Source organism: Mesoplodon bidens, assembly GCF_964165515.1.
Source record: "Mesoplodon bidens genome assembly, chromosome: 20".
Taxonomy (NCBI): domain Eukaryota; kingdom Metazoa; phylum Chordata; class Mammalia; order Artiodactyla; family Ziphiidae; genus Mesoplodon; species Mesoplodon bidens.
In genome coordinates, this window is record NC_138181.1 from 11,217,054 (window position 1) to 11,244,611 (window position 27,558).

Genomic DNA, 27,558 nt, shown 5'->3' on the forward strand with positions numbered 1-27,558 from the left:
CTGGCCAGTCTGTCACAGCATCGTGCTATACCAGAATCTGAATTTTGACCCATTGCTGTTGACTTAGCCCATGGTTGTTAACCAAGCAACAAAAGTAATCAGATCATCTTGCTGAGGGAAAATCTATTTTTGAACCCACACATTGTCTCCATCCCTGCAGCCATAAACTCTTTGTACATGGATTCGTTATGAAAGTACTAGGGTACCTGGGGAAAAATGCTAGTATTCACAGGACAGATAATGTTATTTATCTGATTATACATAGCCTCCTCTATGTGGCATGCCCTGTGTTGAACTTTACATGCAACACAAATATCTTCACATTCCATGCTCTACCTGACAGGCACAACCATATACATCTTCTCCAGAACTTCTTGTCATCAACTTTTTAATATTATTTTTTCAAGTCCTAATTAATTGCACATGATTAGTCACTGTCAAATATCAATACTGCCTCTGAATTTCTCGCTTTCAGACAAAGTAGAAAACCACATACACTGCTAGAATTCTACACAATAAGAGAATTTTCCTACATCATTTTTCAAAAACACCTCTGAGAGAGGTTATAATTATGCAGAGGTAATCCACTTCCAAATGGTGTCAAATACTGAGCAGACTCATCTGCACCAGGCCTTAATTTTTTCTTCCTCCAGCAACTAGTTATAGTAAACTTCCCATAAAGCCACAGAATTGCATTGAGAAAGGATTAGCAGATGGCTTAGGACTTTTAGCCACCTGCTCATACAACTTACTTAGATCTTCCTCTTTGATGCTTTGCATATCTTCGTATTTCACATAGCATTGTTTTCATGATGGGAAGCTCAGGTTTCATAATTTGGGGAGAACTGAGATTCATCTGCCTTCCTTAAATATGATATACTTTCTCCAGGTTGCCACACTCTCCACAATTCTATAATGACTCCTTGACACAAAGTTTGAGAATCAGATTCCCTTTACCATCATGCTTGCACTATATTTTTGTTTGTTTTACAATAAATATTGTTCATAACTCATGTCTTGATCTAAAATATTCTTACACTCTACTTCTTGCTATAAAAAACCAGCTTCCATCATAAAGACTGAAAAATGGCAGATATTACCTTTCTAAACCTCCTTTGCAGCCAGATCCTGGGCATGTGGCCCAATCATGGCGAGTGGTCCTGAGGGAAATTATGCTAAGGACTTCTGGAAAAGATTGTTCTTTCTTGTAAAAGAGATAAGTAGAACTATATAAGCCCCCTTTCCCTATCTTTGAACAAAGAAACTACCAGGTCAACACAAAGGGGAAAGTCAAGAGAATGATGGGGAAGTCATCAATTCCAGAAACTTGACAATGATGGAAATCAATGATCAAATTCTAAAAGCATCTCTTGTCTTTTTTTTAATACACATGCAAAATAAATCCCTAATATTTAATCCCTTTTCTTCAGGCAGTCTATTAATGTGGAAAAAAGATTGTTAACTAATACAACATTCAAATCCTCACTTTGGAGACAGACAAATGAGCTGCTTGCAAAAGCAAACTACTGTGGTAAAAGATCCTTTCACTGTTCATTTATTCAATTATTGATCAACTATATTGTGCCAGGTATTAATCTATGTGCTGGAATTACAGCAATGGACATAAAATTCAGAAGTTAGCTTGGAAGCACTGAGCAAAAATAGGCACTGATTATTGATGGAATTTAGTAATGAGATATCTAGTAGATGTAAGAACAAGAACCATCTAAAAATGAAGACAGATTAATAATCAAGCAATAATTATTGATCATCTGCCAAGATAAACATAGATGTAAAAATCCTTAACAAAATACTAGCAAACTGACTCCAAAAATGCATTAAAAGGATCACACACCATGATCAAGTGGGATTTAGCCCAGGGATGCAAGGATTTTTCAATATCCACAATTCAATCAATGTGATACACTACATTAACAAGTTGAAAAATAAAAACCATATGATCATCTCAATAGATGCAGAAAAAGCTTTTAATAAAACTGAACATCAATTTATGATAAAAAAAAAACTCTTCAGAAAGTGGGCACAGATGGAACACACCTCAACATAATAAAGGCCACGTGTGACAAACACATAGCTAACATCATACTCAACAGTGAAAAGCTGAAAGCATTCCATCTAAGATCAGAAATAAGACAAGGATGCCCACTCTCACCACTTATATTCAATATAGTTTTGGAAGTCTTAGCCACAGCAATCAGACAAGAAAAAGAAATAAAAGGAATCCAAATTGGAAAAGAAGTAAAACTGTCACTGTTTGCAGATGACATGATATGACACATAGAAAATCCTAAAGAGACTACCAACAAACTCCTAGAGTTCATCAATGAATTTGGTAAAGTTGCTGGATACAAAATTAATATACAGAAATCTGTTGCATTTATATATACTAACAACAAACTATCAGAAAGAGAAATGAAGAAATCAATCCCATTTCCCATCACATCAAAAAGAAAAAAAAAAGAACCTAGGAATAAACCTACCTAAGGAGGCAAAAGACCTCTACTCAGAAAACTATAAGATGCTGATGAAAGAAATTGAAGATGACACAAACAGATGGAATGATATACCATGTTCTTGGATTGGAAGAATCAATACTGTTAAAATGACCATTCTACCTAAGGCAATCTACAGATTCAATGCAATCCCTATCAAAATACCAATGGCATTTTTCAAAGAACTAGAAGAAAATTTTTTTTAATTTGTATGGAAACAGAAAAGACCCAGAACAGCCTCAACAATCTTGAGAAAGAACGCAGATGGAGGAATCCAGCTCCCTGGCTTCAGACTATACTACAGAACTACAGTAATCAAAATAGTATGGTACTGGCACAAAAACAGAAATATAGATCACTGGAACAGGATAGAGAGCTCAGAAATAAACTCACACATCTATGGTCAATTAATCTACAACAAAGGAGGCAAGAGAAAACACAGTCTCTTCAATAAGTGGTGCTTATTGAAAAACTTGACAGCTACATATAAAAGAATAAAATTAGAACATTCTGTAACACCATATACAAAAATATACTCAAAATGGATTAAATACCTAAATGTAAGACCAGATACTATAAAACTCCTAGAGGAAAACATAGGTGCAACACACTTTGACATAAATCAAAGCAATGTCTTTTCAGATCCATCTCCTAGAGTAATGGAAATAAAAACAAAAATAAACAAATGGGACCTAATTAAACTTAAAAGCTTTTGCACAGCAAAGGAAACCATAAACAAAACGAAAAGACAACTAACATAATGGGAGAAAATGTTTGCAAATGATGCCACAGACAAGGCTTAATTTCCAAAATACACAAACAGCTCATACACCTTAATATTAAAAAAGAAAACAACCCAATTTAAAAATGGGCAGAAGTCCTAAATAGACATTTCTCCAAAGAAGACATACAGATGGCCAACAGCCACATGAAAGGCTGCTCAACATCGCTAAATATTAGAGAAATGCAAATCAAAAGTACAATGCGATATCACCTCACACCAGTCAGAATGGCCAACATTAAAAAGTCTTCAAATAATAAATGCTGGAGAAGGTGTGGAGAAAAGAGAACCCTCCTACACTCTTGGTAGGAATGTAAATTGGTGCAGCCACTACGGAGAACAGTATGGAGGCTCCATACAAAAGTAAAAATAGAGTGACCATATGATCCTGCAATCCCATCCCTGGGCATATATCTGGAGAAAAACATAATTCAAAATGCATCCTAATGTTCATATGCACCCTAATGTTCATAGCAGCAGTATTTATAATAGCCAAGACATGGAAGCAACCCCGAAATGTCCATCAACAGATGAATAGATAAAGAAGATGTGACATACACACACACACACACAGACACACACAATGGAATATTCCTCAGCCATATAAAAATGAAATAGTGCTATTGGCAGCAACATGGGTGGACCTAGAGATTATCATATTAAGTGAAGTAAATCAGACAAAGACAAATATCACATGATATCACTTATATGTGGAATCTAAAAAAAGGATACAAATGAACTTATTTACAAAAAGAAATAGACTCAAAGACATAGCAAACAAACTTATGGTTACCAAAGGGAAGAGTGAGAAGGGGGTGATGAAGTAGGAATTGGGGATTAATAAATATACACTACTATAAGTAAAACAGGTAAACGACAAGAATCTACTGTATAGCACAGGGAACTATATTCAATAACTTGTAATAACCTATAATGGAAAAGAATCTGAAAAAGAATATGTATGTATCACTGAATCACTTTGCTGTGCACTTGAAACTAACACAATATTGTAAATTAACTATACCTCAATTTATGAAAAGGAAATAATGGCTGAGAACATCTCAAATCTGTGGAGAGACTTGTATATTCAAGTTCATGAAGTTCATAGAGTGCCCCAAAATTTCATCCCAAAATGAGCTTCTCCAAGGCACACTATAACAAAACTATCAAAAATCAAAGACAAAGAGAATTTTTAAGCAGCAGGAGAAAAATTTTGTCTCATAAAAGAGAACACCCATAGGCTATTAGCAGATTTCTCAGCAGAGACCTTGCAGGCCAGCAAAGAACAGGATGATATATTCGAAGTTCTGGAAGAAAGAAACTGCCAACCAAGAACACTTTACCCAACAAAGTTGTCCCTCAGAAATTATGGTAAGATAAAGACTTTCTCTAACACATAAAACCTAAGGGAATTGATCACCACTAAACCTGCCTTACAAGAAATGCTGAAAGGAGTTCATCAGGCTGAAATGAAAGGAGCTAATCAGTAACATGAAAACAAAACTATACAACACAGTGCTAAAGGCCAACAATATGGTCAACTTCATAATACTCTAAAACTGTGATATGGTGGCATATTAACTATAGTATATATAACTCTAGTATAAGGTTAAAGGACAGAAGTGTTAAAAATAGCAATACCTACAATAATTTCTTAATGAATACAGACTGCAAAAACATGTAAATTGTGACATAAAAAACATAAAAGGAGGTGAGAAAAGGAGTACGGTTTTGCTTGTGATCAAAGTTAAATTATTAACAGCATAAAATAAACTGTTACATATATAAGATGTTTTGTAAGTCTCATGGTAACCATAAACAAAAACCTAACAGACATACAGAATATTCCACTCAACCACAGCTTGACACACATTCTTCTCAAGCACACATGGAACATTCTCTAGGGTAAATCTTATGATACAACATAAAACAAGTCTTAGTAAATTTAAGAAGATTGAAGTCATAGAAAATATCTTTTCCAAAAACAATGGTATGAAACTGGAAATTAATAACAGTTGGTGAACTTACCAATATATGGAAATGTATACATTAAAAAAACACAAAGGATTGTTATAGACTACTACGAACAATTATACACCAACAAATTAGATAACCTAGAAAAAAATGGATAAAATCCCCAAAACATACAACTGACCAAGACTAAATCTTGAAGAAATAGAAAATCAGAACAGACTAATTAGTAGTAAGGAGAATGAATCAGTAATCAAAAACCTCTCAATACAAAAAAGCCCAAGTCAGATGATTTTCCTGGTGAACTATACCAAACATTTAAAGAATTAATGTCAATCCTTCTCAAACTCTTCCAAAAAACTGAAGAAAATGGAACACTTCCAATACCATCCTACAAGGCCAGCTTTACCTAGATACCAAAGCCACATAAGAACATACAAGAAAACTACAGAACGATATCCCTGATGAACACAGATACAAAAATTCTCAACAAAATATTGACAAACCAAATTCAACAGAACATAAAAAGGATCAAACATCATGGGGTAAAACAGCATTTACCCCTGAATGCAAGGATGGCTCAATATATGCAAATCAATAAATGTGATATATCACATTAATAGAATGAAAGATAAAAAAATCATATGATCCTCTCAATAGATGCAGAAAAGGCATTTGACAAAATACAACATCCTTTCATGACAGAAATGATCAACAAATTAAGTTTAGAAGAAACAGACATTAACACAATAAAGGCCATATATAATAAGCCCACAGCCAACATCATACTCAATGGTAAAAAGTTAAAAGCTTTTCCTCTAACACTGGGAACAACCTAAGGGTGCTCATTCTCACCACTCCTATTCAACTAGTACTGGAATTTGTAGCAAGAGTAGTTAGGGAAGAAAAAGAAATAAAAGGCACCCAAATTGGAAAAGAAGTAAAATTGTCTTTGTTTACAGACAATATAATGTCATATAGAAAAAATCCCGAATGTTCCATCAAAAAGCTGTCAGAACTAATCAACAAATTCAGTGAAGTTGCAGGACAGAAAATCAACATATGGAAATCAGTTGAATTTCTGTACACTAACAACAAAGAACTGAAAAAATTTTTAAATAGCATTCCCAATAGCATCAAAATCAATATGATATTTTGGAATAAATTTAACGAAGTAAGAGATGTATAGCCTGAAAACTACAAGACTTTCATGAAAGAACTCTGAGAAGACAAAAACAAAAGCAAAGATATTCTGTGTTCATGGATCAAAAGAATTAATATCATTAAAATGTCCATATCACCTAATGCCATGTTGGCAATCCCTAACAAAAATTCCAAAGGTATTTTTCATAGAAATATAAAACAACAATTTGAAAATTTGCATGGAACCACAAGAGACCCAGAATAGCCAAAGCAATCTTGAGAAAGAACAAAGCTAGAGGTACATCCTTCCTTATTACAATTATATAACAAAGCTATAGTAATTAAAACAGTAGGTTACTGGCATAAGAAGAGACACATAGACAACAGAACAAGATTGAGAGCCCAGAAACAAACCCCCACATATATGACAAACTAATATTTGACAAGGGAGCCAAGAATACTCAATGGGGAAAGGAGAATCTCTTCAATAAATAGTTTTGGGGAAACTGGACAGCCACATGCAAAAGAATGAAATCGGACCCCTACCTTACACAACTCAAAAAAAATGAACTCATAAAGACTTAGATGTAAATCAGAAACCATAAAACACCCAGAAGAAGACACGGGAAAATCCCCTTAACACTGGTCCTGGTAACGACTTTTTGGATATGACACCAAGAGCACTAGCAATAAAGGCAAAAAAATAAAAAGTGGGTCTTCACCAAGCTAAGAAGCTTTTGCACAGCAAAAGAAACAATCAAAAATATGAAAAGGTAACCTATGGAATAGGAGAAAATATTTTTAAATTATATATCTGATTAAAACCATCTCCAAAATATATAAAGAAGTGGAAGTCAATATCAAAAAAAATCGTATTGTAAAATGGGCAAAGTAACTGAATAGACTATTTTCAAAGAGGATATACAAATGGACAAAGGTACATGACAAGGTGTTCAACATCACTAATCATTAGGGAAATGCAAGTCAAAACCAGAATGTGATATTACCTCACACCTGTTAGAATGGCTTTCATCAAAAAGTCAAGAGATAACAAATGTTGGTGAGGATGTGGGGGAAATAGAACATTTGTGGACTGTTGGTGGGAATGTAAATTGGTGCAGCCACTATGAATAACAGTATCGAAATTACTCAGAAAGTTAAAAATAGAACTAGCCTAAAATCCTGCAATTCCACTTTCAGTCCACTTCATATCCAAAGGAAATGAAAACAGGATCTCAAAGAGATATCTGTACACCCATGTTCACTGCAGCATTATTCACAATAGGCAAGATACGGAAACAACCTAAAACTCTGCTGGATTGTAGGGGTTCAGAACAAGCCTCCCCATGATGTACCACTTTGGCATGTGGATTATTTTGAACTAAAGGCAATTGAGACCCTGCAGGCTCAAGAGAAACTACTACCCTTCCCTTAGCTAACTAGAATAATTTAAATTAGGGATTTTTCCCAGAAAAAGAGTTATTATCAGAGATAAATTCTATCTCATGGCTTCCCTGGTGGCGCAGTGGTTAAGAATCCGCCTGCCAATGCAGGGGACACAGGCTCGATCCCTGGTCCAGGAAGATCCCACATGCCGCGGAGCAACTAAGCCCATGTGCCACAATTACTGAGCCTGTGCTCTAGAGCACGCGAGCCACAACTACTGAAGCCCGTGCACCTAGAGCCCATGCTCTGCAACAAGAGAAGCCACTGCAATGAGAAGCCCATGCACCACAACGAAGAGTAGCCCCAGCTCTCCACAACTAGAGAAGGCCCACTCACGCAGCAATGAAGACCCAATGCAGCCAAAAATTAATTAATTAATTTTTAAAAATAATTTTTTTAAAATTTGATTGTATTTTATTTTAAAAAATCTATCTAACTGGCCCTATCTATATGACAGGGCAAATATCTAATTACCAAACATCTGCTCTTCTTATTGTCCTGTGAATGACCCTGCTGTCCTTGAAAGCCCCAGGCCCCTATCCCATTCCTTACCTCAGGATGTCATATAGGACTTATTTTACCTTTCTGACTCTGAACCTCTTATGTATGTGGGATCTCTGACCCTCTCATGTATGTGGAGTTCTCATATGTATGAATTAAAATTTTATTTCTCCAGTTAAGCCGTCTTATGTCATTTTAATTATCTGACCAGGTGAAAGAACCAGAGAAGGTAAGAGGGATGGGAATCTTTCCCCTTCCTGATAGGATGAATGGGCAAAGAAAATATGAGATATGAATATTATTCACTCATGAGAAAGAAGGAAATCCTCCCATTTGCAACAACATGGATAAAGCTTGTAGGCATTATGCTAAGTGAAATAAGTCAGACGGAGAAAGACAATATGATATCACTTATATGTGGAATCTAATTGAACTCAGAGAAACAAAGAGTTCAGCAATAGTTAGCACAGGCTGCAAGGCGGAAAGAATGGGGAGATGTTCATCAAAGGTTACAAACTCCCAGTAATAAGATGAATAAGTTCTTGGAATCTAATGCACAGCATGATGTTTATACTTAATAATACCATATTATATACTTGGAAGTTGCTAAGAGAGTAGATCTTAAATGTTCTCACCATGAAAAAGAAATGGTAATTATGTGACATAACGGAAGTTTAGTTAACACTATGGAGGTAATGATTCTGAAATATATAAAAGTACCAAATCAATATGCTGTACAACTAAAACTTACAAAATGTTATATGCCAATTGTATCTCAATAAAGTGGGTGGTTGAGGAGACTTAAACTTACCTGAAACTATAAACCTACTAGAAGAAAACATAAGGAGAAAGCTCTTGGACACTAATCTGAACAATAGATAAGTGGGACTGCATAAAACTAAAAAACTTCTCAGCAAAGGAAACAATCAACAAAGCAAAAATGAAACCTACAGAATGGGAGAAAATATTAGTAAACTATATATCTGATAAGGGACTAATCTCCAAAATATATGTTACTCATACAGCTCAATAAAAAAGACAAATAATGAGATCTAAAAATAGCACAGGACCTAAATGGACATTTCTTGAAATAAAAGACATACAAATGACCATCAGATATGTGAAAAGGAGCTCAACATCACTAATCATCAGGGAAATGAAAATCAAAACCATAACTCACAGCTTTCAGGATAGCTGTTATCAAAAAGAAAAAGATAATAAGTATTAACAAGGATGTGGAGAAAAGGAAACTTTTATATACTGTTGGTGGGAATGAAAATTGGTACAGCCATTATGGAAAACAGTAGACAGCCTTCTCAAAAATTTAAATGCACTACCTTATGATCCAGTAAGCCTATTCCTGGGTATATATATGCAATGAACATGTTAAGTAGATGACTGTGGCAATTATTTCACAATGTATATGTATATCAAAACATTATGTTGTACACCTTAAACATATTTTTCTCATTTATACCTTAATAAGCTCAAAAAAATAAAAAGAGAGTTAAACAGAATAAAGAATTTAAATATATATAATTGGCCATTGTCTTGGTAATGTTAATAAAAATACTGAACACCAACTACATAGATGTTACAATACAATACCTTTTCCATATATGCTTTCACAACGTGCATCAAGATCTTGGCAGCCTCCATCAAAACAAAAAGCTTTTCCTCCTTTACATTTGTGTCCATTGTGTATAGTTATATCAGCCGGACAGCTTCCTGAGCTTCCATTACAAACCTCAGAAACATCACATTCAGGATGCACAATGGGCCTACATACAGCACCTGCTTGCATAAACTAATAGAAATTAAAACATAAAAATTAAAGCATTATATATAAGGTTGTTGTGTTCATCAATATTTATTTTAAAATTGCTCTAATTCTATTTATAGTTTGATGATATACTTATTCATTAGTGTCTCTTACTATCTTCTTGTTATAAAGCATTATGATAATCATATTGAAAAAAATTGAATGTTATCAACCAAAACAGGAGATAAGACATATGTACAAGGAAAAGAATAACAGAAATATGATATAATGAGAGCCCAAGTTTTGTTTGTGCTTTGGTAGAAGGGAGGAAAAGTAGCTTTTAGCTTGGGATAATTATTCCTTTGGGGCAAAAATTATGAAATTTAGATAATTTCCAAATAAAATATACTTATTCAAACCATAGTTTTAAAGTATGGAATATCTGTAATTCTATGAAAATGTGAAACCTAAATAACTGAGAATGAACAGTGGGAAACCAAAGAGTGATCAAAAGAGGCAGGTCAACTACTGAAGTCTTAGAAAAGAAGGAATCCAATTGTAATTTTTCTCCTGAATTATCCTATGGTTAATCAACACTTTCATGTATAATATTCTGAAATTTTATATAAAGAATCTTAACTGGGCATTTATCTCATACGTCTTAATTGATGACTTCCAGTTTACACTAAAAAGATTATGGAGGTAAGAATTAACCACAATAAGATTCTAGGAGAAAAATAACATAAAACCGCATCAGTCAAAGGATAGTGAAGAACACAGAACAGTGGCAGATTGTTCAATAGAGGGGTTCTCATGTGACGAATCTGTCACATATATGTTGGAAGAGCTGAAAAGTTAAACAGGGGACAGGAATCAACATCCTCACCATATAAGCTAAAATGTGACATTTAAGTCAAATGATCTTTGTATAACAAATTCATAGTTGAAATTTTGTGCTAACGTAGCATTTGGAAAGTGTTACATCTAGTGAGTTTCATTATTTATGCATTTATGGAAAATTGCTGTATCTTTCAGTTACACACTTACAGATACCCATCACAACCTAAAACATAATTTTTATTCACAAAAATATAAATATTGGGGGCTTCCCTGGTGGCGCAGTGGTTGAGAGTCTGCCTGCCGATGCAGGGGACACAGGTTCGTGCCCTGGTCTGGAAAGATCTCACATGCCGCGGAGCGGCTAGGCCCGTGAGCCACAGCCGCTGGGCCTACGCGTCCAGAGCCTGTGCTCCGCAACAGGAGAGGCCACAACAGTGAGAGGCCCACGTACCACACACACACACAAATATATATATATATATATATATATATATATATATAGGATAAAATAAATGAAAACAGTCCCTTTTAATGGTGATCTTCTGTATCAAAAAATTCTGTAATAGCTCTCAGTCAAGGCTTAAAAACAATAGCAACGTTAGGGAGAATAATGGCATTATAAAGAGGCCTCAACATCCAACTATAATTCATAAAATCAGAAACATCATCCTGAATTTAGTATTTTTTTCTTTACATGAAAGGTCATTTATTTTGACTTACAGCTAAGTGTCTATGTATTCTAAAATATCCAAGACATAATTCATTATATACTTAGAAGATAGTAATAAACTAAAATCTTACTTGACAGTTGTTGCAGCATGATCCTCTATCACATTGTGTATTTGGTTTCAGCACACAAGTTTGAGGATTACAACAGCTATCAGGTCCGCATTGCTATAAATCAGTGGAAGGCACAAGTAAAAATACATCATGGAAGTAATATAAACTTTGTCAGGAGCTGTGCTACAGGGCTTATTTTTTTTATTTGCGGGGTAAAAATATGCATGCTGTCAACATTTATAGATTTTTGCATCTCTAAACAATTATAATACTAAGGTGCCACTTTTACTTCAGGTCACAACAGAGTAACTGGTACCTTACTAATTCTTATTCAACTAGAAAACTGGGCAAAACAACTTTTTAAAGAAACTGAATAATAGAACAGAGTGTAGAATGGTAGTTACCAGTGCCTGAAAGGTGAGAGGAAAGGGGAGACACTGATAAAAGGGTACAAACTTTCATTTATGAGATGAGTTATTTCTCAGGATCTAATGTACAGCTTGATGACTACAGTTAACAATACTGTATTGCATACTTGAAATTTGCTAAGAAGTAGAAGAGGTATTTTCACCAAGCCAAAAAAATGATAACTGTGTGAGATGATGTATATGTTAACTGGTTTGATGCAGGAATCATCTCACAATGTGTACATATACGAAAACATCACATTGTATACCTGTACACCTTAAATATATACAATTTTTATTTGTTAATCATACCTCAGTAAAGCTGGGGGAAAAAAGGGTGGGTAGAGTTTAGACCCACTGCAAAGTTAGAGAGAACAGTTCCCAAGACTGTCCTCATTTCTTTCACCAATCTCAAGTTCAGTGGATTCCCAAAACCACCCTCAGGTTTTATAATTTACTGGAAGAACTCACAGAACTCACTGAAAGCTGTTATACTCACAGTTATGGTTTATTATATGGAAAGGATACAAACTAAAATCAGTCAAGAGAAAAAGCACTGAGGACAGAATCCAGGAGAAGCATTAAACATGGAGCTTCTACTGCCTTTATGACATGGAATCACAGCCATATTACTCTCCCAGCACTGATATGTGATGCTTCCTAACTCATTCTATGAGGTCAGTACTAGCCTAATATAAAGCCCAGACAAAGTAAAATTACATATCAATAAATCTATAGATCTCATCAATAAATCTACAGATCAATCAATCAATAACTAGATCTCATAAACATAGATGCAAAATTCCTCAACAAAAAATTAGGAAATTGAATCCAACAATGTGTAAAAATAATTATATACTACAACCAAATGGGATTTATCACAAGTATGCAAGGCTGATTTATTATGCAAACATCCATTAATATAATCCATCATATTGACAGGCTGAAGAATAAAAATCAGTGACCATAACAATTGCTGTAGAAAAAGCACTTGACAAAATCCAAACTCACTTATACAAAATGTTAGCAAACTAGGAATAGAGGGGACTTCTTCAATTTGGTAACATCTGGAAAAAAATCTGTGGCTAATATCACAGTTATGGTGAGAAACTATAAGCTTTCCGCCTAAAAAAGAAACAAGGCAAGGATGCCCCCTCTCACCACTCCCTTCAGCATCTTACTGGAAGTCCTAGCTAATGCAATAAGACTAGAAAATGAAGTGAAAATATACAGGTGGGAAAGAAACAAAAACTATTTTTGTCCATAGATTACATGACTGCCTATGTAAAGAAAATACCAAATAATTAGCCAAAGAACAATAAAAATAAAAGCCTCCTGTGACTAAAAAACAATTATAGCAAGGTTGCTGGAAATTGTTTTCCTTTACACCAACAATGAAAAATAAAAATTTGAAATAAAAAACACAGTACCATTTGCATTAGCACCAAAACAATGAAGTACTTGGGAATAGTCCTAACAAAATTTTACAGGATCGATATGAGAAAAACTACAAAACTGGATGGAGAAAATCAAAGGAGGTATAAATAAATGGAGAGATAGTCCATGTTCATGGATAGGAAGACTAAATATTGTTGAAATGTCAGTTCTTCACAACTTGATGTAGAGATTCAGTGCAATTACAATAAAAAATCCAGCAATTATTTTGTGGACATAATCAAAGTGATTCTAAAGTTTATATGGAAAGGCAAAAGACTCAGAGTAGACAACCTAATGCTGAGGAAGAGAAGGAAGAAGAACAAGAAGAGGCAGAAGAGGAAGAGAAGGAGGAAGAGGAGGAGGAAAATTGAAGGACCAAAAGTACCAGCTTCAAAACTTAATAAAAACTATAATAGTGGCAGTGTAGTATGCACAAAAGAATAGACAAAGAGTTTAGGACAAAATGGAGACCCCAGAAATAGACCTACACAGAGATAACAAAATCTTTGTTAATGGAGTAAATGCAACTCAATGGAGAACTATCAATTAGTGGTGTTGGAACAACTTGGGCATTCACAAGGAAAATAATGACGCTAGACACTGACCCTACACCTTTCTCACACACACACACACACACACACACACACACACATAAATAATAACTCAAATGGGTCATAAGCCTAAAACTAAAATCCAAACTATAAAACTACTAGGGGCTTAGATTTACGGGGGTAAATCTCCTCTTAAGTGCTCTTCCACAATAAATAAATAGGAATAATACCAATATTAAACAAATTCTTTCAGAAAGTAGGGGTAAGGGAGCACGTTCCAACTCATTTTATGAGTCCAGAATTACCCTGACACCAAAACCAGAAGAAAAGATTGCAAGAAAAGATAAAACTACAGACAATTCCCTTGTTAAAATAAGTGCCATAATCCTGAACAAAACATTGGCAAATTTTAAATTTACATATATACATACAAATTTATATATATTAAATAACCCAAGTGAGGCTAATCTCAGGACTGCATGATGGCTGGGTTAGCACTCAAAAACCAATGAATGAAATGTATCATATTAACAATAGAATAAAAACAGAAAATTCATATGATCAGCTCAATAGACACAGAAATATTTGGCAATATTCAACACTAATTCTTCATTGAAAATTCTCAGCTAACTAAGATTATACTTAACGGAGAGAAATTGAAAGCATTTCCCCTAAGATCAAGAACACGGCAATAACGCCCTCTCTCAATATGCCTATTCAGTTTAGTACTGGAAGACCTAGCTAGAGCAACTGGTCAAGACAAAAAAAAATTAAAGTCATCCAAATAAAAAGAGAAGAAGTAAAACTGTGGTTATTTGCTGATGATATGATCCTACATACAGAAAATCTCAAAGAACCAGTCAAAAAACTGTTTGAATTAATCAATGATTTCAGTAAAGTGGCAAGATACAAAATCAACATACAGAAATCAATCACATTCCTTTACATTAATAATGAAGCATCTGACAAATAAATTTTTAAAAAACCATCCCATTCACAATAGCATGAAAAACAATAAAATATTTAGGAATAATTTTAACCAAGAAAGTGAAAGATCTGCATAATGAAAACCACAAAACTTTGCTGAAGGAAATCAAAGAAGACATGAAGAAATGGAAAGATACCCCATGTTCATAGATTGAAAGAATTAATATTGTTAAAATGGCTATAGTACCCAAAGTCATCTACAGAGTCAACATAATCCCCATAAAAATACCAAAGGTATTTCTCACAGTAATAGAGAAAACAATCCTAAAATTTGTGTGGAAACTCAAGACTCCAAATAGTGATTCTGAGAAGAAAAAGAAAAAAAAAAAAAAAAACTGGAGGTATCATGCTTCTGAATTTCAAAGTACACTACAAAGCCATAGTAATAAAAACCATATGTGTGTGAAAGCACAAAAGATCCCCAACAGCCAAATCAATCTTGAGAAAGAAGAACAAAGCTGAAAGTATCACACTCCTTGATTTCAAATTACAGCTGGTCCTCCATATCTGTGGGTTCTGAATCCATGCATTTGACCAACCTTAGACTGAAAATATACAGAAAAAAATCCAGAAAGTTCCAAAAAGCAAAACTTAATTTTGCTGCATTCTGGCAACTATTTATGTAGCATTTACATTTTATTTACAACTACTTACATATCATTTACATTTTATTAGGTAATATAAATAATCTAGAGATGATTTAAGGTATATGGGATTATGTGGGTAGGTTATATGCCATTTTATAAAAGGGATTTGAACATCCATGGATTTTGGTATACCTTAAGGGTCCTAGAACCAATCCCCTGTAGATATCAAGGGATGACTGTTTCCTACAAAGCTACAGTAATCAAAACGGTATGTTTTCTTTCCTACAAAGCCACAATAAGCAAAACAGGATGGTACTAGCACAAAAACAGATTCACAGATCAGTAGACCAGAACTGAGAGCACAAAAGTAAACCCATACATACACAGACAATAAACTTACAATGAAGGAACAAAGAATATACAATAGAGAAAGGAGAGTCTCTTCAACAACTGGTGTTGGGAAAACTGTACAGTCACATGCAAAAGAAAGAAACTAGACCAATACCTTACACCATACACAAAAATGAACACAAAATGGATTAATTTGAATATAAGACATGAATCCATAAAATTCCTAGAAGAAAACATAGGCAATAATCTCACTGATATCAGTCTCAGTAAGGTTTTTGTGGAACCCACTCCAAAGGCAAGAGAAACAAAAGCAAACTAAACAAATGGGACTATATCAAGCTAAAATTCTTCTTCACAGAAAAGAAAACCATCTCAAAATGAAAAAGCAACCTACTGAATGAAAATATATTTGCAAATCATATAACTGATAAGGGCTTAATATCCAAAATACATAAAGAGCTTATACAACTCAATAACAAAGTAATAAACAACCTGACTAAAAACCGGGCACAGAAACTGAACAGACATTTTTCCAAAGAAAACATATAGATGGCCAACAGGCACATGAAAAGATAATCAACATAACTAATTATTAGGGAAATGCAAATCAAACCACAATGAGATATCACCTCACACCTGTTAGAATAACTATTATCAAAAAGAAAAAATAACAAACGTTGGAGAGGATATGGAAAAAGAGAACCCTAGTACACTGTTAATGGGACTGTAAATCAGTACAACCACTATGAAAAACAATGGTGATTACTCAAAAAATTAAGAATTGCCATACAACCTAGCTATTCCACTTCTGGGTATTTATCCAAAGAATACAAAAACACTAGTTAGAAAAAATATATGCACTCCTATGCTTATTGCAGCATTATTTATAACAGCCAAGATGTGGAAACAACCTAAGTATCCACTGATGGATGAATGGATAAAGAAGACCTAGTATACATACACAGTGGAACACTTACTCATCCATAAAAATAATGAAATCTTGCCTTTTGCGACATGGATGGACCTTGAAGGTATTATGCTAAGTGAAATAAATCAAATGAAGAAAGACAGATACCATATGATTTCATTCATATCTGAAATCTAAAAACAAAACAAATGAACAAACAAACAAAAACACACACACACAAAAAAAGCCAACAAAATAAAACCAAAAAACCTCATAGATGCAGAAATCAGATTAGCGGTTACCAGAAGGGAAGGGGGTTAGGAGGTAAGAGAAACAGGTGAAGGGAGTCAACTATACGGTGATGGATGGTAAATAGACTTGTGGTGCTGATCACTTTGTAGTGCATACAGATGTTGAATTATAGTGCTATACACCTGAAACTTATATAATAAAACAAACAAACAAACACCAGTATGGTACTGGGACAAAAATAGACATGTAAACCAATTAAACAGAATAGTAAGCCCAAAACTAAACCATGGCATATATGGTCAACTAATATTCGATAAGGGAGTCAGGAATAACCAATGAGGAAAGGATACTCTCTTCAACAACTGGGAAAACTAGAGAAACACATGCAAAACAATGACAATGACTCCTATCCCACATTACCCGGAAAAATTAACTCAAAGTGGATCAAAGACTTAAACATAAGATCTGATACCATGAAACTCCTAGAAGAAAATGTAGGGAAAAACCTCATTGATACTAGTCTTGGGTATAAAGTTTGGGGTGTGATGCCAAATGGACAAACAACGAAAGAAAGAACAACAAGTGGGACATCAAACTCAGAAACTTCTGCACCTCAAAAGAAACAATTATCAAAATGGAAAAAACAACTTACATGATGGGAGAAAATTTTTGCAAACCATGTATCAGATAAGGGGTTAATATCCAAACTATATAAAGAACTTACTCAATTTGTTAACAACAAAAAAACATTCCAATTTAAAAATGGGCAAAAGAACTAAATACACATTTTTCTAAAGACATACAGATGGCCAACAGGCACATGAAAAGATGCTCAACATCACTAATCATCAAGAAATGGTAATCAAAACCACTATGAGATACCACTTCACACCTGTCAGAATGGCTATCACCAAGAAGACAAGAGACAACAGGTGCTGGCAAGGATGTGGTGAAAAAGGAAGCCTTATATACTGTTGGTGGGAATGTAAATAGGTCCAACCAATTGGTCCACTATGGAAAACAATATGGAGGTTCCTCAAAAAATTAAAAATACACCTACCATATGATCCAGCAATTCCAGTTCTGTGTATATACCCAAAGGAAATGAAAACAGAATTTCAAAGAGATATATGCATTTATCACAATAAATCTTGGCTATTTACAATAGCCAAGATATGGAAAAAACCCAAATGCCCATCAATGGATTAATGGATAAAAACGATTTGGTACATACACAATGGAATGTGTTATTCTGCCATGAAAATGGAAGCTATCCTCCCATTTTCAACAACATGTGTGGACCTTGAGCACATTATGCTAGTGAGATAAGTCAAACATAGAAAGACAAGAACTGTGTGATATCACTTATATGTGGAATCTTTAAACCTGTGAAAAACAGAGTAAAGTACTGGTTACCAGAGGTTGCGGAGGCAGAGGAGTAAGAGTGATGGTATTTAAGGGTACACACTTGTATCGAGCAATAAATAAGCCACAGAGATCTAATGCACAATATAATAAATATAGACACTAATATTGTACTGTAATTATGTAATGTAATAAATATCACTACATCAGCAATCATATAACAATATATAAATGTATCACAGTAACACACTGTACAGCTTAAGCTTACAATATTACACTTCAAATTTATTCAATTTTAAAAAACTCTTAGTTAACTAGAAATAGAAGGAAATTTGCTCAATATGGTAAAGGGCATCTATTTTTTAAAAAAGCTTATATCTAATATCATATTTAATGGTGAAAGTCAGAAAACTTTCCCCCTAAAAATAAGAAAAAAGCAAAGAAGGCTACTCTCAGCACTTCTAATCAACACTAGAATTCAGAAAAGTCCACTGTAATTTTTATACTATTGTTAGTATGAAATTGTTAAATAAAATTGTTAAATAAAATTTGTTAAATTTTATTTGTTAATTGTTATACAATTGTGATACAATTGTATACAATTGTTAAATAAATGATACAATTGTTAAGTAAAATTTTTAAACACTATCAAAATAAGATCTATAGAAGAACTAAAGAAGATCTGAATAAGTGGAGAGATACACAATGTGCATAGATTGGCAGACTTAATATTGGTAAGAAAAGTAATTCCCCCCAAATTGATGTATGAATACAACACAGTTTGAATCAAAGTCCCTACATTCACATGCTGGTTCTCCAATTTACATGGAGATAAAATGGTCCTAGAATAGTAAAGCTATTTTGGAAAAGAGGACCAAAGTTGGCTGATTTACACACAATGTTTTCAAGACTTACTGAAAAGTACATTAGTTAAGACAGTGTGGAATGGCATAAGGACAGACAAATAAACAGAAAAGAATTCAGGGAAAGACGCATATATATGGTCGTTTATTATCATAGGAACAGGTGTTAACTGTTCTCTAAATGTTTGGTGAATTCACCTGTGAAGCCATCCGGTCCTGGACATTTTTTGTTGGTAGTTTTTTAAAATATTATTACTGATTCAATATCATTACTGGCAATTGGTCTGTTCATATTTTCTGTTTCTTCCTGGTTCAGTCTTAGTAGAGTGCACATTTCTAGGAATTTGTACATTTCTTCCACATTGTCCATTTTACTGGCATATAGTTTGAAGTAATCTCTTATGATCCTTTGAATTTCTGTGGTGTTGGTTGTAGCTTCTCCTTTTTCATTTCTCATTTTATTGATTTGGGTTCTCTCTTTTTCTTGATGAGTCTGGCTAAAGGTTTATCAATTTTCTTTATCTTTCTCAAAGAACTACCTCTTAGCTTCATTAATCTTTTTTTTTTTTTTTTTTTTGCAGTACACGGGCCTCTCACTGTTGTGGCCTCTCCCGTTGCGGAGCACAGGCTCTGGACGCGCAGGCTCAGTGGCCATGGCTCACGGGCCCAGCTGCTCCGCGGCATGTGGGATCTTCCCAGGCCAGGGCATGAACCCGTGTCCCCTGCATCGGCAGGTGAACTCTCAACCACTGCGCCACCAGGGAAGCCCAATTAATCTATTTTTTTAGTCTCTATTTCATTTATTTCTGCTCTGATCTTTATTATTTCTTTGCTTCTACTAACTTTGGGTTTTGTTTTTTCTTTTTTTTTAGTTACTTTAGGTGTAAGATTAGGTTGTTTTGAGATTTTTCTTGTTTCCTGAGGTAAGCTTGTATCACTAAAAAACTTCCCTCATAGTACTGCTTTTGCTTTGTCCCATGGATTTTGGTTCATTGCATTTTGCTTTCATTTGCCTACAGGTATTTTTTTAATTTCCTAATTGATTTCTTCAGTGATCCATTGGTTCTTTAGCAGTATATTGTTTAGTCTTGACATATTTATGTTTTCTGCACTTTTTTTCTTGTAGTTGATTCCTAGTCTCATAGCATTCTAGTCAGAAAAGATGTTGGATATGATTTCAATTTTATTAAATTTACTGAGTCTTGTTTGGCCTACCATGTGATCTACCCTGGAGATGTTACAGGGCACCTGAAACAATGTGTATTCTGTTGCTTTGGTGTGGAATGTTCTATATTTACTTCTATTAATTCCATCCGGTCTGATGTGTCACTTAAGACCAGTCTTTCCTTAATGATTTTCTGTCTGGATGGTCCATCCATTGATGTAAGTGAGGTGTTAAAGTCCCCTACTATTATTGTGTTACTGTCAATTTCTCCCATTATGTCTGTTAATATTTGCTTTATGTATTTAGGTGTTCCTATGTTAAATGCATATATAAGTGTTGCATCTTCTTGGATTGATCCCTTAATCATTATATAATGTCCTTTGTCTTACAGTCTTTGTTTTGCAGTCTCTTTTGTCTGACATAGGTATTGCTACCTCAGCTTTCTTTTGATTTCCATTTGCATGGAATACCTTTTCTGATTCCCTCACTTTCAGTCTGCATTTGTCTTTAGATCTGAAGTAAGTCTCTTGTAGGCAGTATATATATATATGGGTCTTGTTGTTTTATCCATTCAGCCATTCTGTTTCTTTTGATTGCAGCATTTAGTACAATTATATTTAAAGTAATTATTGGTAGGTATGTACTTACTGCCATTTTCTTAAGTGCAGGATACAAAATCAATATACAGAAATCTGTTGCATTTCTTTACACTAACAATGAATTAACAAAAGAGAAATTAAGAAAACAATCCCATTTAGACTTGTATCAAAAAGAATAAAATATCTAGGAACAAATCTAACTAAGAGGTAAAAGACCTGTATTTGGAAAACCATAAGACACTGATGAAAGAAATTGAAGATGACACAGATGGAAAGATATACAGTGTTCATAGACTGGCAGAATTAATATTGCTAAAATGGCCATAGTACCCAAGGCAATCTATACATTCAATGCAATTCCTATCAAAATATTAATGGCATTTTTCACAGAGCTGTAACAAATAATTCTAACATTTGTAAGGAAACATAAAAGAGTCCAAATAGCCAAAGCAATCTATAGAAAGAAGAACAGAGCCAGAGGTACCATACTCCTTGATTTCAAACTATAGTACAAAGAGACAGTCATCAAAACAGTATGATACAGGCACAAAAATAGCTACATAGATCAGTGGAACAGAGTAGAGAGTCCAGAAATAAACCCATGCACTTATGGTCAATTAATCTTCAACAAAGGAGGCAAGGATATACAATGGGGAAAAGACAATCTCTTTAATAAGTAGTGCTGGAAATCTGGACAGCTACATTAAAAGAATAAAACTGAAACATTTTCTTAAACTATATATTAAAATAAACTCAAAATGGATTAAAGACATAAATATAAGACCAGAAAACATAAAACTCCTAGAAGAAAACATAGGCAGAACACTCTGACATGAATTGCAACAATATTTTTTGGACCTGTCTCTTAAGGCAAAGGAAACAAAAATAAACAGATGGGACCTAATTAAACTTAAAGGCTTTTGTGCAGCACAGGAAACCACTGACCAAAGCATAAAACAACTTATTGAAAGTGAGAAAATGTTTTCAAATAATATGCCTGATAAGGAGTTAATATCCAAAATATATAAACAGCTCATACAACTCAATATCCAAAAAACAAATAACCTGATTTAAAAATGGGCAGGAGACCTGAATACACATTTTTCCAAAGAAAACATACAGATGGCCAATAGGCACATGAAAAGATGCTAACAACACTAATCATTAGGGAAATGCAAATCAAAACCACGATGAGATATCAACTCACATGTGTCAGAATCGCTATCATCAAAAAGATCACAAATAACAAATGTTGGCAAGTAAGTGGAGAAAAGAGAACACTTGTACACTGTTTCCCACTATGGAAAACAGTATGGAGGTTCCTCAAAAAAAACCCTAAAAATCAAGCTACCATATGACCCAGCAATTCCACTCCTGAATATATATCCAAAGAAAACAAAAACATTAATTCAAAAATACACATGCACCCCAATGTTCATAGCAGCATTATTTACAATTGCCAAGATGTGGAAGCAACATAAGTGTCCATCAACAGATGAATGGATAAAGAAGATGTGGTATACATATACAATAGAATATTACTCGGCCATAAAAAAGAATAAAATTTTTCCATTTGCAACTACATAGATGGACCTAGAGGGTATTATCCTTAGTGAAATAACTCAGAGAGACAAAGACAAGTACTCTATTTTATCACTTATATGTGGAATACAAAAAATAAAACAAATGAATGAATATGACAAAGCAGAAACAGATTCCCAGATATAGAGGTCAAACTACTGGTTACCAGTGGGGAAAGGGAAGAGGAGGAAGATGGAATTAAGAGGTACAAACTACTATGTATAAAATAAATAAGCTCCAAAAATACATTATACAGCACAGGGAAATATAGCCCTTTTTAAAATAACAACTTTAAATGAAGTACAGTCTATAAAAAGTATTTAATCACTATGCTGTATGCCTAAAACTAATATAATATTTTAAATAATTGATACTCAATGAAAGAAAAAGATATATGCACCCATATGTTCCCTGCAGCATTATTTACAATAACTAAGATATGGAAGCAAACTAAGTGCCTATCAATAGATAAATGCATAAAGAAGATGTGGTACATATATACAATGGAATATTACTCAGCCATAAAAAAAAGAATGAAATTTTACCATTTGTAAAAACACGGATGGGGGCTCCCCTGGTGGCGCAGTGGTTGAGAGTCTGCCTGCCAATGCAGGGGACACGGGATCGTGCCCCGGTCCAGGAGGATCCCACGTGCCGCGGGGCGGCTGGGCCTGTGAGCCATGGCCGCTGAGCCTGCACATCTGGAGCCTGTGCTCCACAACGGGAGAGGCCACAGCAGTGAGAGGCCCACGTACCACAACAAAACAAAACAAAACACGGATGTACCTAGAGGGTATTATGTTAGGTGAAATAAGTCAGACAGAGAAAGACAAATACCTTATGATTTCACTTTTATGTGGAATCTAAAAATATAACAAATGAACAAACATAGAAAGACAGAAACAGAGTTATAGATACAAAGAACAAACAGGTGGTTGCCAGAGGGAAGGGGTTTGGGGAGAGGAAAGAAATAGGTGAGGGAGATTAAGAGGTACAAAATTCTAGTTGCAAAATAAATGAGTCATGAGTATAATATGTACAGTGTGGGGAACATAGTCAATAACTATGTAATATCTTTATATGGTGACATATCATAACTAGACTTATCAAGATGATCATTTTGAAATGTATAGAATGCTGATTCACTATGTTGTGTAATAGGAATTAACACAGTGCTGTAGGTCAATTTAAAAAATGAAAAAAAACTATCTGAATTGTACCAATGCTTGTGTACATGTGCAAACATTCATCCACCTGTATACTTATATTTGTTGTATTTTATTGTACGCAGATGATGCCTCCAAGAAAATTGATTTAAAAACAGATGAAGAGTAAAAAGGGAGGACTTGTTCCACCAAATGGTGAAACATAATATAAAGGCACAGTATTAAAACAATGTGATATGAGTACAAGTTTGTTCTGACCCATGCATGTGTCCAATCCTAATATCATTTCTATCTTATGATCATGAACATTTATGATACTTGCAGTTCTGCTGCAAAAAACTGTCTAGAAGCATTACGCCCTGGACCTTTTGCGTTCATTATATTTTCTCTAGGGCTTCTCTATCAAGTGAGTAATCAAAATCACCCAATGTTCAGACTGTAACTTTAACAGTCTTCCCTCCCCATACTGCTGATTCCAGTGTGAAGCAATACCCTAAAGGATACTTGATGGTCTGTTCTCACATTAATCTTCAATAAGACACTTATCAAATGTCCAAAGGTTAAGCACAGGTTTGAAAGATTTTACACATTTAGTCTGGAACCAAAAGCTCATTGTAGACTTCCCTTTTTTCCTGTCAGCAATAATTTTTGGGGAATATTCTTATATTTGTCCAAAACTCTTCAACCTATTAAATCTAGATGGTATATTCTTGTATGTATTTCAACCTTGATTTCATTACTGCCAATATTTTGCACAGTACTCAGTCATATTTGAGATAATAACATTTATGACAAAGAGTTGAACTAAAACAATAAATTTATCAATTTTCCAATTATCAGACTTACTTCCTCAGTACCACAGTCACAGATTTCATTTCCTTCCACTCTGCCGTTCCCACAGATTGTTGCCGGAGCCCTCTGCATTTGTGGCTTATTCTGAAGACACTGGGCACCCATATTTGAAATGAAATTTTCAAAGTCACTCAAACTGCAACTGCTAAAAGTCTTCACACCACTGGATTGCCTAAAGATGAATCCGTATAATGTCATGGCAGTATACTTCTGAAAACACAATTCTATATTATATAAGTTAATTTCAAAATGTTAAATTCAAGAGGTAATGATAAATGTTCATAACAAGTGCTCAGAGGCCAAAGTCATTCTGCAGGAGGTCATGTGATTTCATTCACTGGAATACATATCTTCTTAAAACAAAATTAAGTTCAATAGGCAAAATGAAACAACCCAACTAGAAAATGGACAAAGGATTTGGATAGACATTTCCCCAAAGAAGACACATATAAATAACCAGCAGGTATCTTAAAAGGTTATCAATATAACTAATCATCAGAGAAATGCAAAAAAAAAAAAGACCTCACACCTGTTAAGATGGCTATGATTCTTTAAAAAATAGATAAACAGTGCTGTCGAGGATGTGGAGAAATTGGAACCCTAGTACATTGTTTATGGAAATGTAACTTGGTCCAGGCTCTTTTGAAAACAGGTGTGAGCTTCCTCAAAAAATTAAAACTAGAACAACCATATGATCCAGCAATCCTACTTCTGGGTATATATCTAAAACTATTGAAATCAGGATATATAAGTTATAACTGCCCTCCCATGTTTATTGCAGCAATATTCACGACAGCAAAGATATGGAGTCAACCTAAATGTCCACTGAAAGATGAATGGATAAAGAAAATGTGGTACATATCTGCAATGGAATATTATCAGCCTTAAAAAAAAAAGAAGCAAGTCCTGCCATATGCAACAACACAGAAAAACCTCGAGGACATTATGCTAAGTGAAATAAGCTAGTCACAGAAAGTGAAATACTTCATGCTTTCACTTATACAAGATATTTAAAACAGTCAAACCCATAGATGCAGAGTTGACAAGGGGCTAGGAGGAGGGGGAAATGGGGATTTGTAAAATGGGTATAAAGTTTCAGTTATACAAGATGAATAAATTATAGAGATCTGCTGTTCAACATAGTGCCTGTAGTTAAGTAATAAATTTAAAATTGGTTAAGAGAATTCCTGTTGAGTATTTCAACTACAATTAAAAAAATTAAGAACAGATTAGAGAACGACCAAGATTTTGGAGTAGGAAGACTCTAAGCTCACCTCCTCCCATGGGCACATCAAATTTACAACTATTTACAGAGCAATTTTTGATGAGAAAGACTAGAAGAGTAGCAGAAAAGATCTTCTACAACTAAAGATATGAAGAAGGAACCACAAGTAGATGGGTGGGAAGGGTGGAGATGTGGTAAAGGCAAGACCCATACCCCTGGGTGGGTGACCCACCAGTGAGCCAGTTCTAGCCTCCCTGACACCAGCCACCCCCCCACCAGCCAGCTCAACACTCGCACAACCTCTCCCACCAGGGGATACCACCAGCCCTGGTATCTCCTGGACTCTGGCCCCACCAACCAGTGGGCAGACACCAGCCCCACCAGGACCATCAGAGCCCTGCAGCCTGCCATGTCAGGACCCAGCTGACCCACCAGCAGGACAGCACCAGGCCCAGGACCCTCTGAGCTACACGAGTAGATTAACACCAGCTCTGGGACACCTCAGACCCCTTCATCAGCCAACCCGGGATCCAGCCCTGCTTACTAGCAGGCTGTCAACAGCTTTGGACACACTGGACCATGCAGTAAGCCATGTCAGGAACTGGTCCCACCCACCAGCAGACTGCTACTAGATCCAGGACCCCTGGCCCCATAGCCACCCACCCCAATCCCAGGTCCACCCACCACTGGGCCAGCACTAGCCCAGGACCCCATGGGTTTCCACGGTCAGCCACCTTGTGACACAGCTCCACCCACCAGTGGCCAGCAGCCTCCGAACAAGGCAGGGACTGGCAACCAACTGGACAGGGGGCCAGTCCAGCCAAGTCTACCAGACCACCCACAGTAGTCAGCCTGTCACAATAGAAGGACCCTCACAGTCCTCTTAGGGGGACCACTAGAGCATATAGCTCTGGGACCAGAGAGGAGTGTGCTGCTGTGATGCATAGGACATCTACAAGAGGTCACTTCTCCAAGTTCGGGAAACAACCAAATACCAGATACATAGAAATAAAAACAGCAAATTAGGAAACATGAGGCAACAGAGGAATACGTTCCAAATGAAGGAAAAAGATAAAACCCCAAAAGAAGAACTGAGTGGAGTGGAGACAAGCAATCTACTTGATACAGAGTTCAAGGTAACAATCATAAAGATGCTCAAAAAATTCGGGAGAAGAATGGATGAACAGGGTGAGACATGAACAAAGAGTTAGAAAATGCAAAGAAGAAACAAAGAGAGATGAAGAATACAATACTTGAAATAAGAAATCTACCACAACGAATCAACAATAGGTTAGATGATACAGAGGAACAAATCAGTGAGCTAGAATAGAGTAGTGAAAAATCATTGAAGCTGAACAGGAAAAAGAAACATGTATAAAAAGAAATGAGGACAGCTTAAGAGACCTCTGGGACGATATCAAGCATACTACCAGTCACATTATAGTAGTCCCAGAAGGAGAAGATAGAGAGAAAATGGGGCAGAGAACATATTGTATTTGAAGACATAATAGCTGAAGACTTCCCTA

At 35.1% G+C, this 27,558-nt stretch overlaps 1 protein-coding gene across 2 annotated transcripts in view; it reads right to left on the minus strand.

The window, feature by feature from the left end:
- The window catches only part of ADAM32 (ADAM metallopeptidase domain 32), a 177,831-nt gene that overhangs the window by 50,270 nt on the left and 100,003 nt on the right, over nucleotides 1-27,558 (minus strand). For both annotated transcript variants that reach the window (XR_014014083.1, XM_081220688.1), the window contains exons 12-14: nucleotides 24,802-24,979; nucleotides 11,759-11,851; nucleotides 9,964-10,162 (exon numbers count right to left, since the gene is read on the minus strand). Coding sequence is in view for 1 of the 2 variants with exons in the window: in XM_081220688.1 (XP_081076814.1) it covers nucleotides 9,964-10,162; nucleotides 11,759-11,851; nucleotides 24,802-24,979 (470 nt within the window). In the remaining variant the exon portion in view is untranslated. The remainder of the gene's footprint in view (nucleotides 1-9,963; nucleotides 10,163-11,758; nucleotides 11,852-24,801; nucleotides 24,980-27,558) is intronic.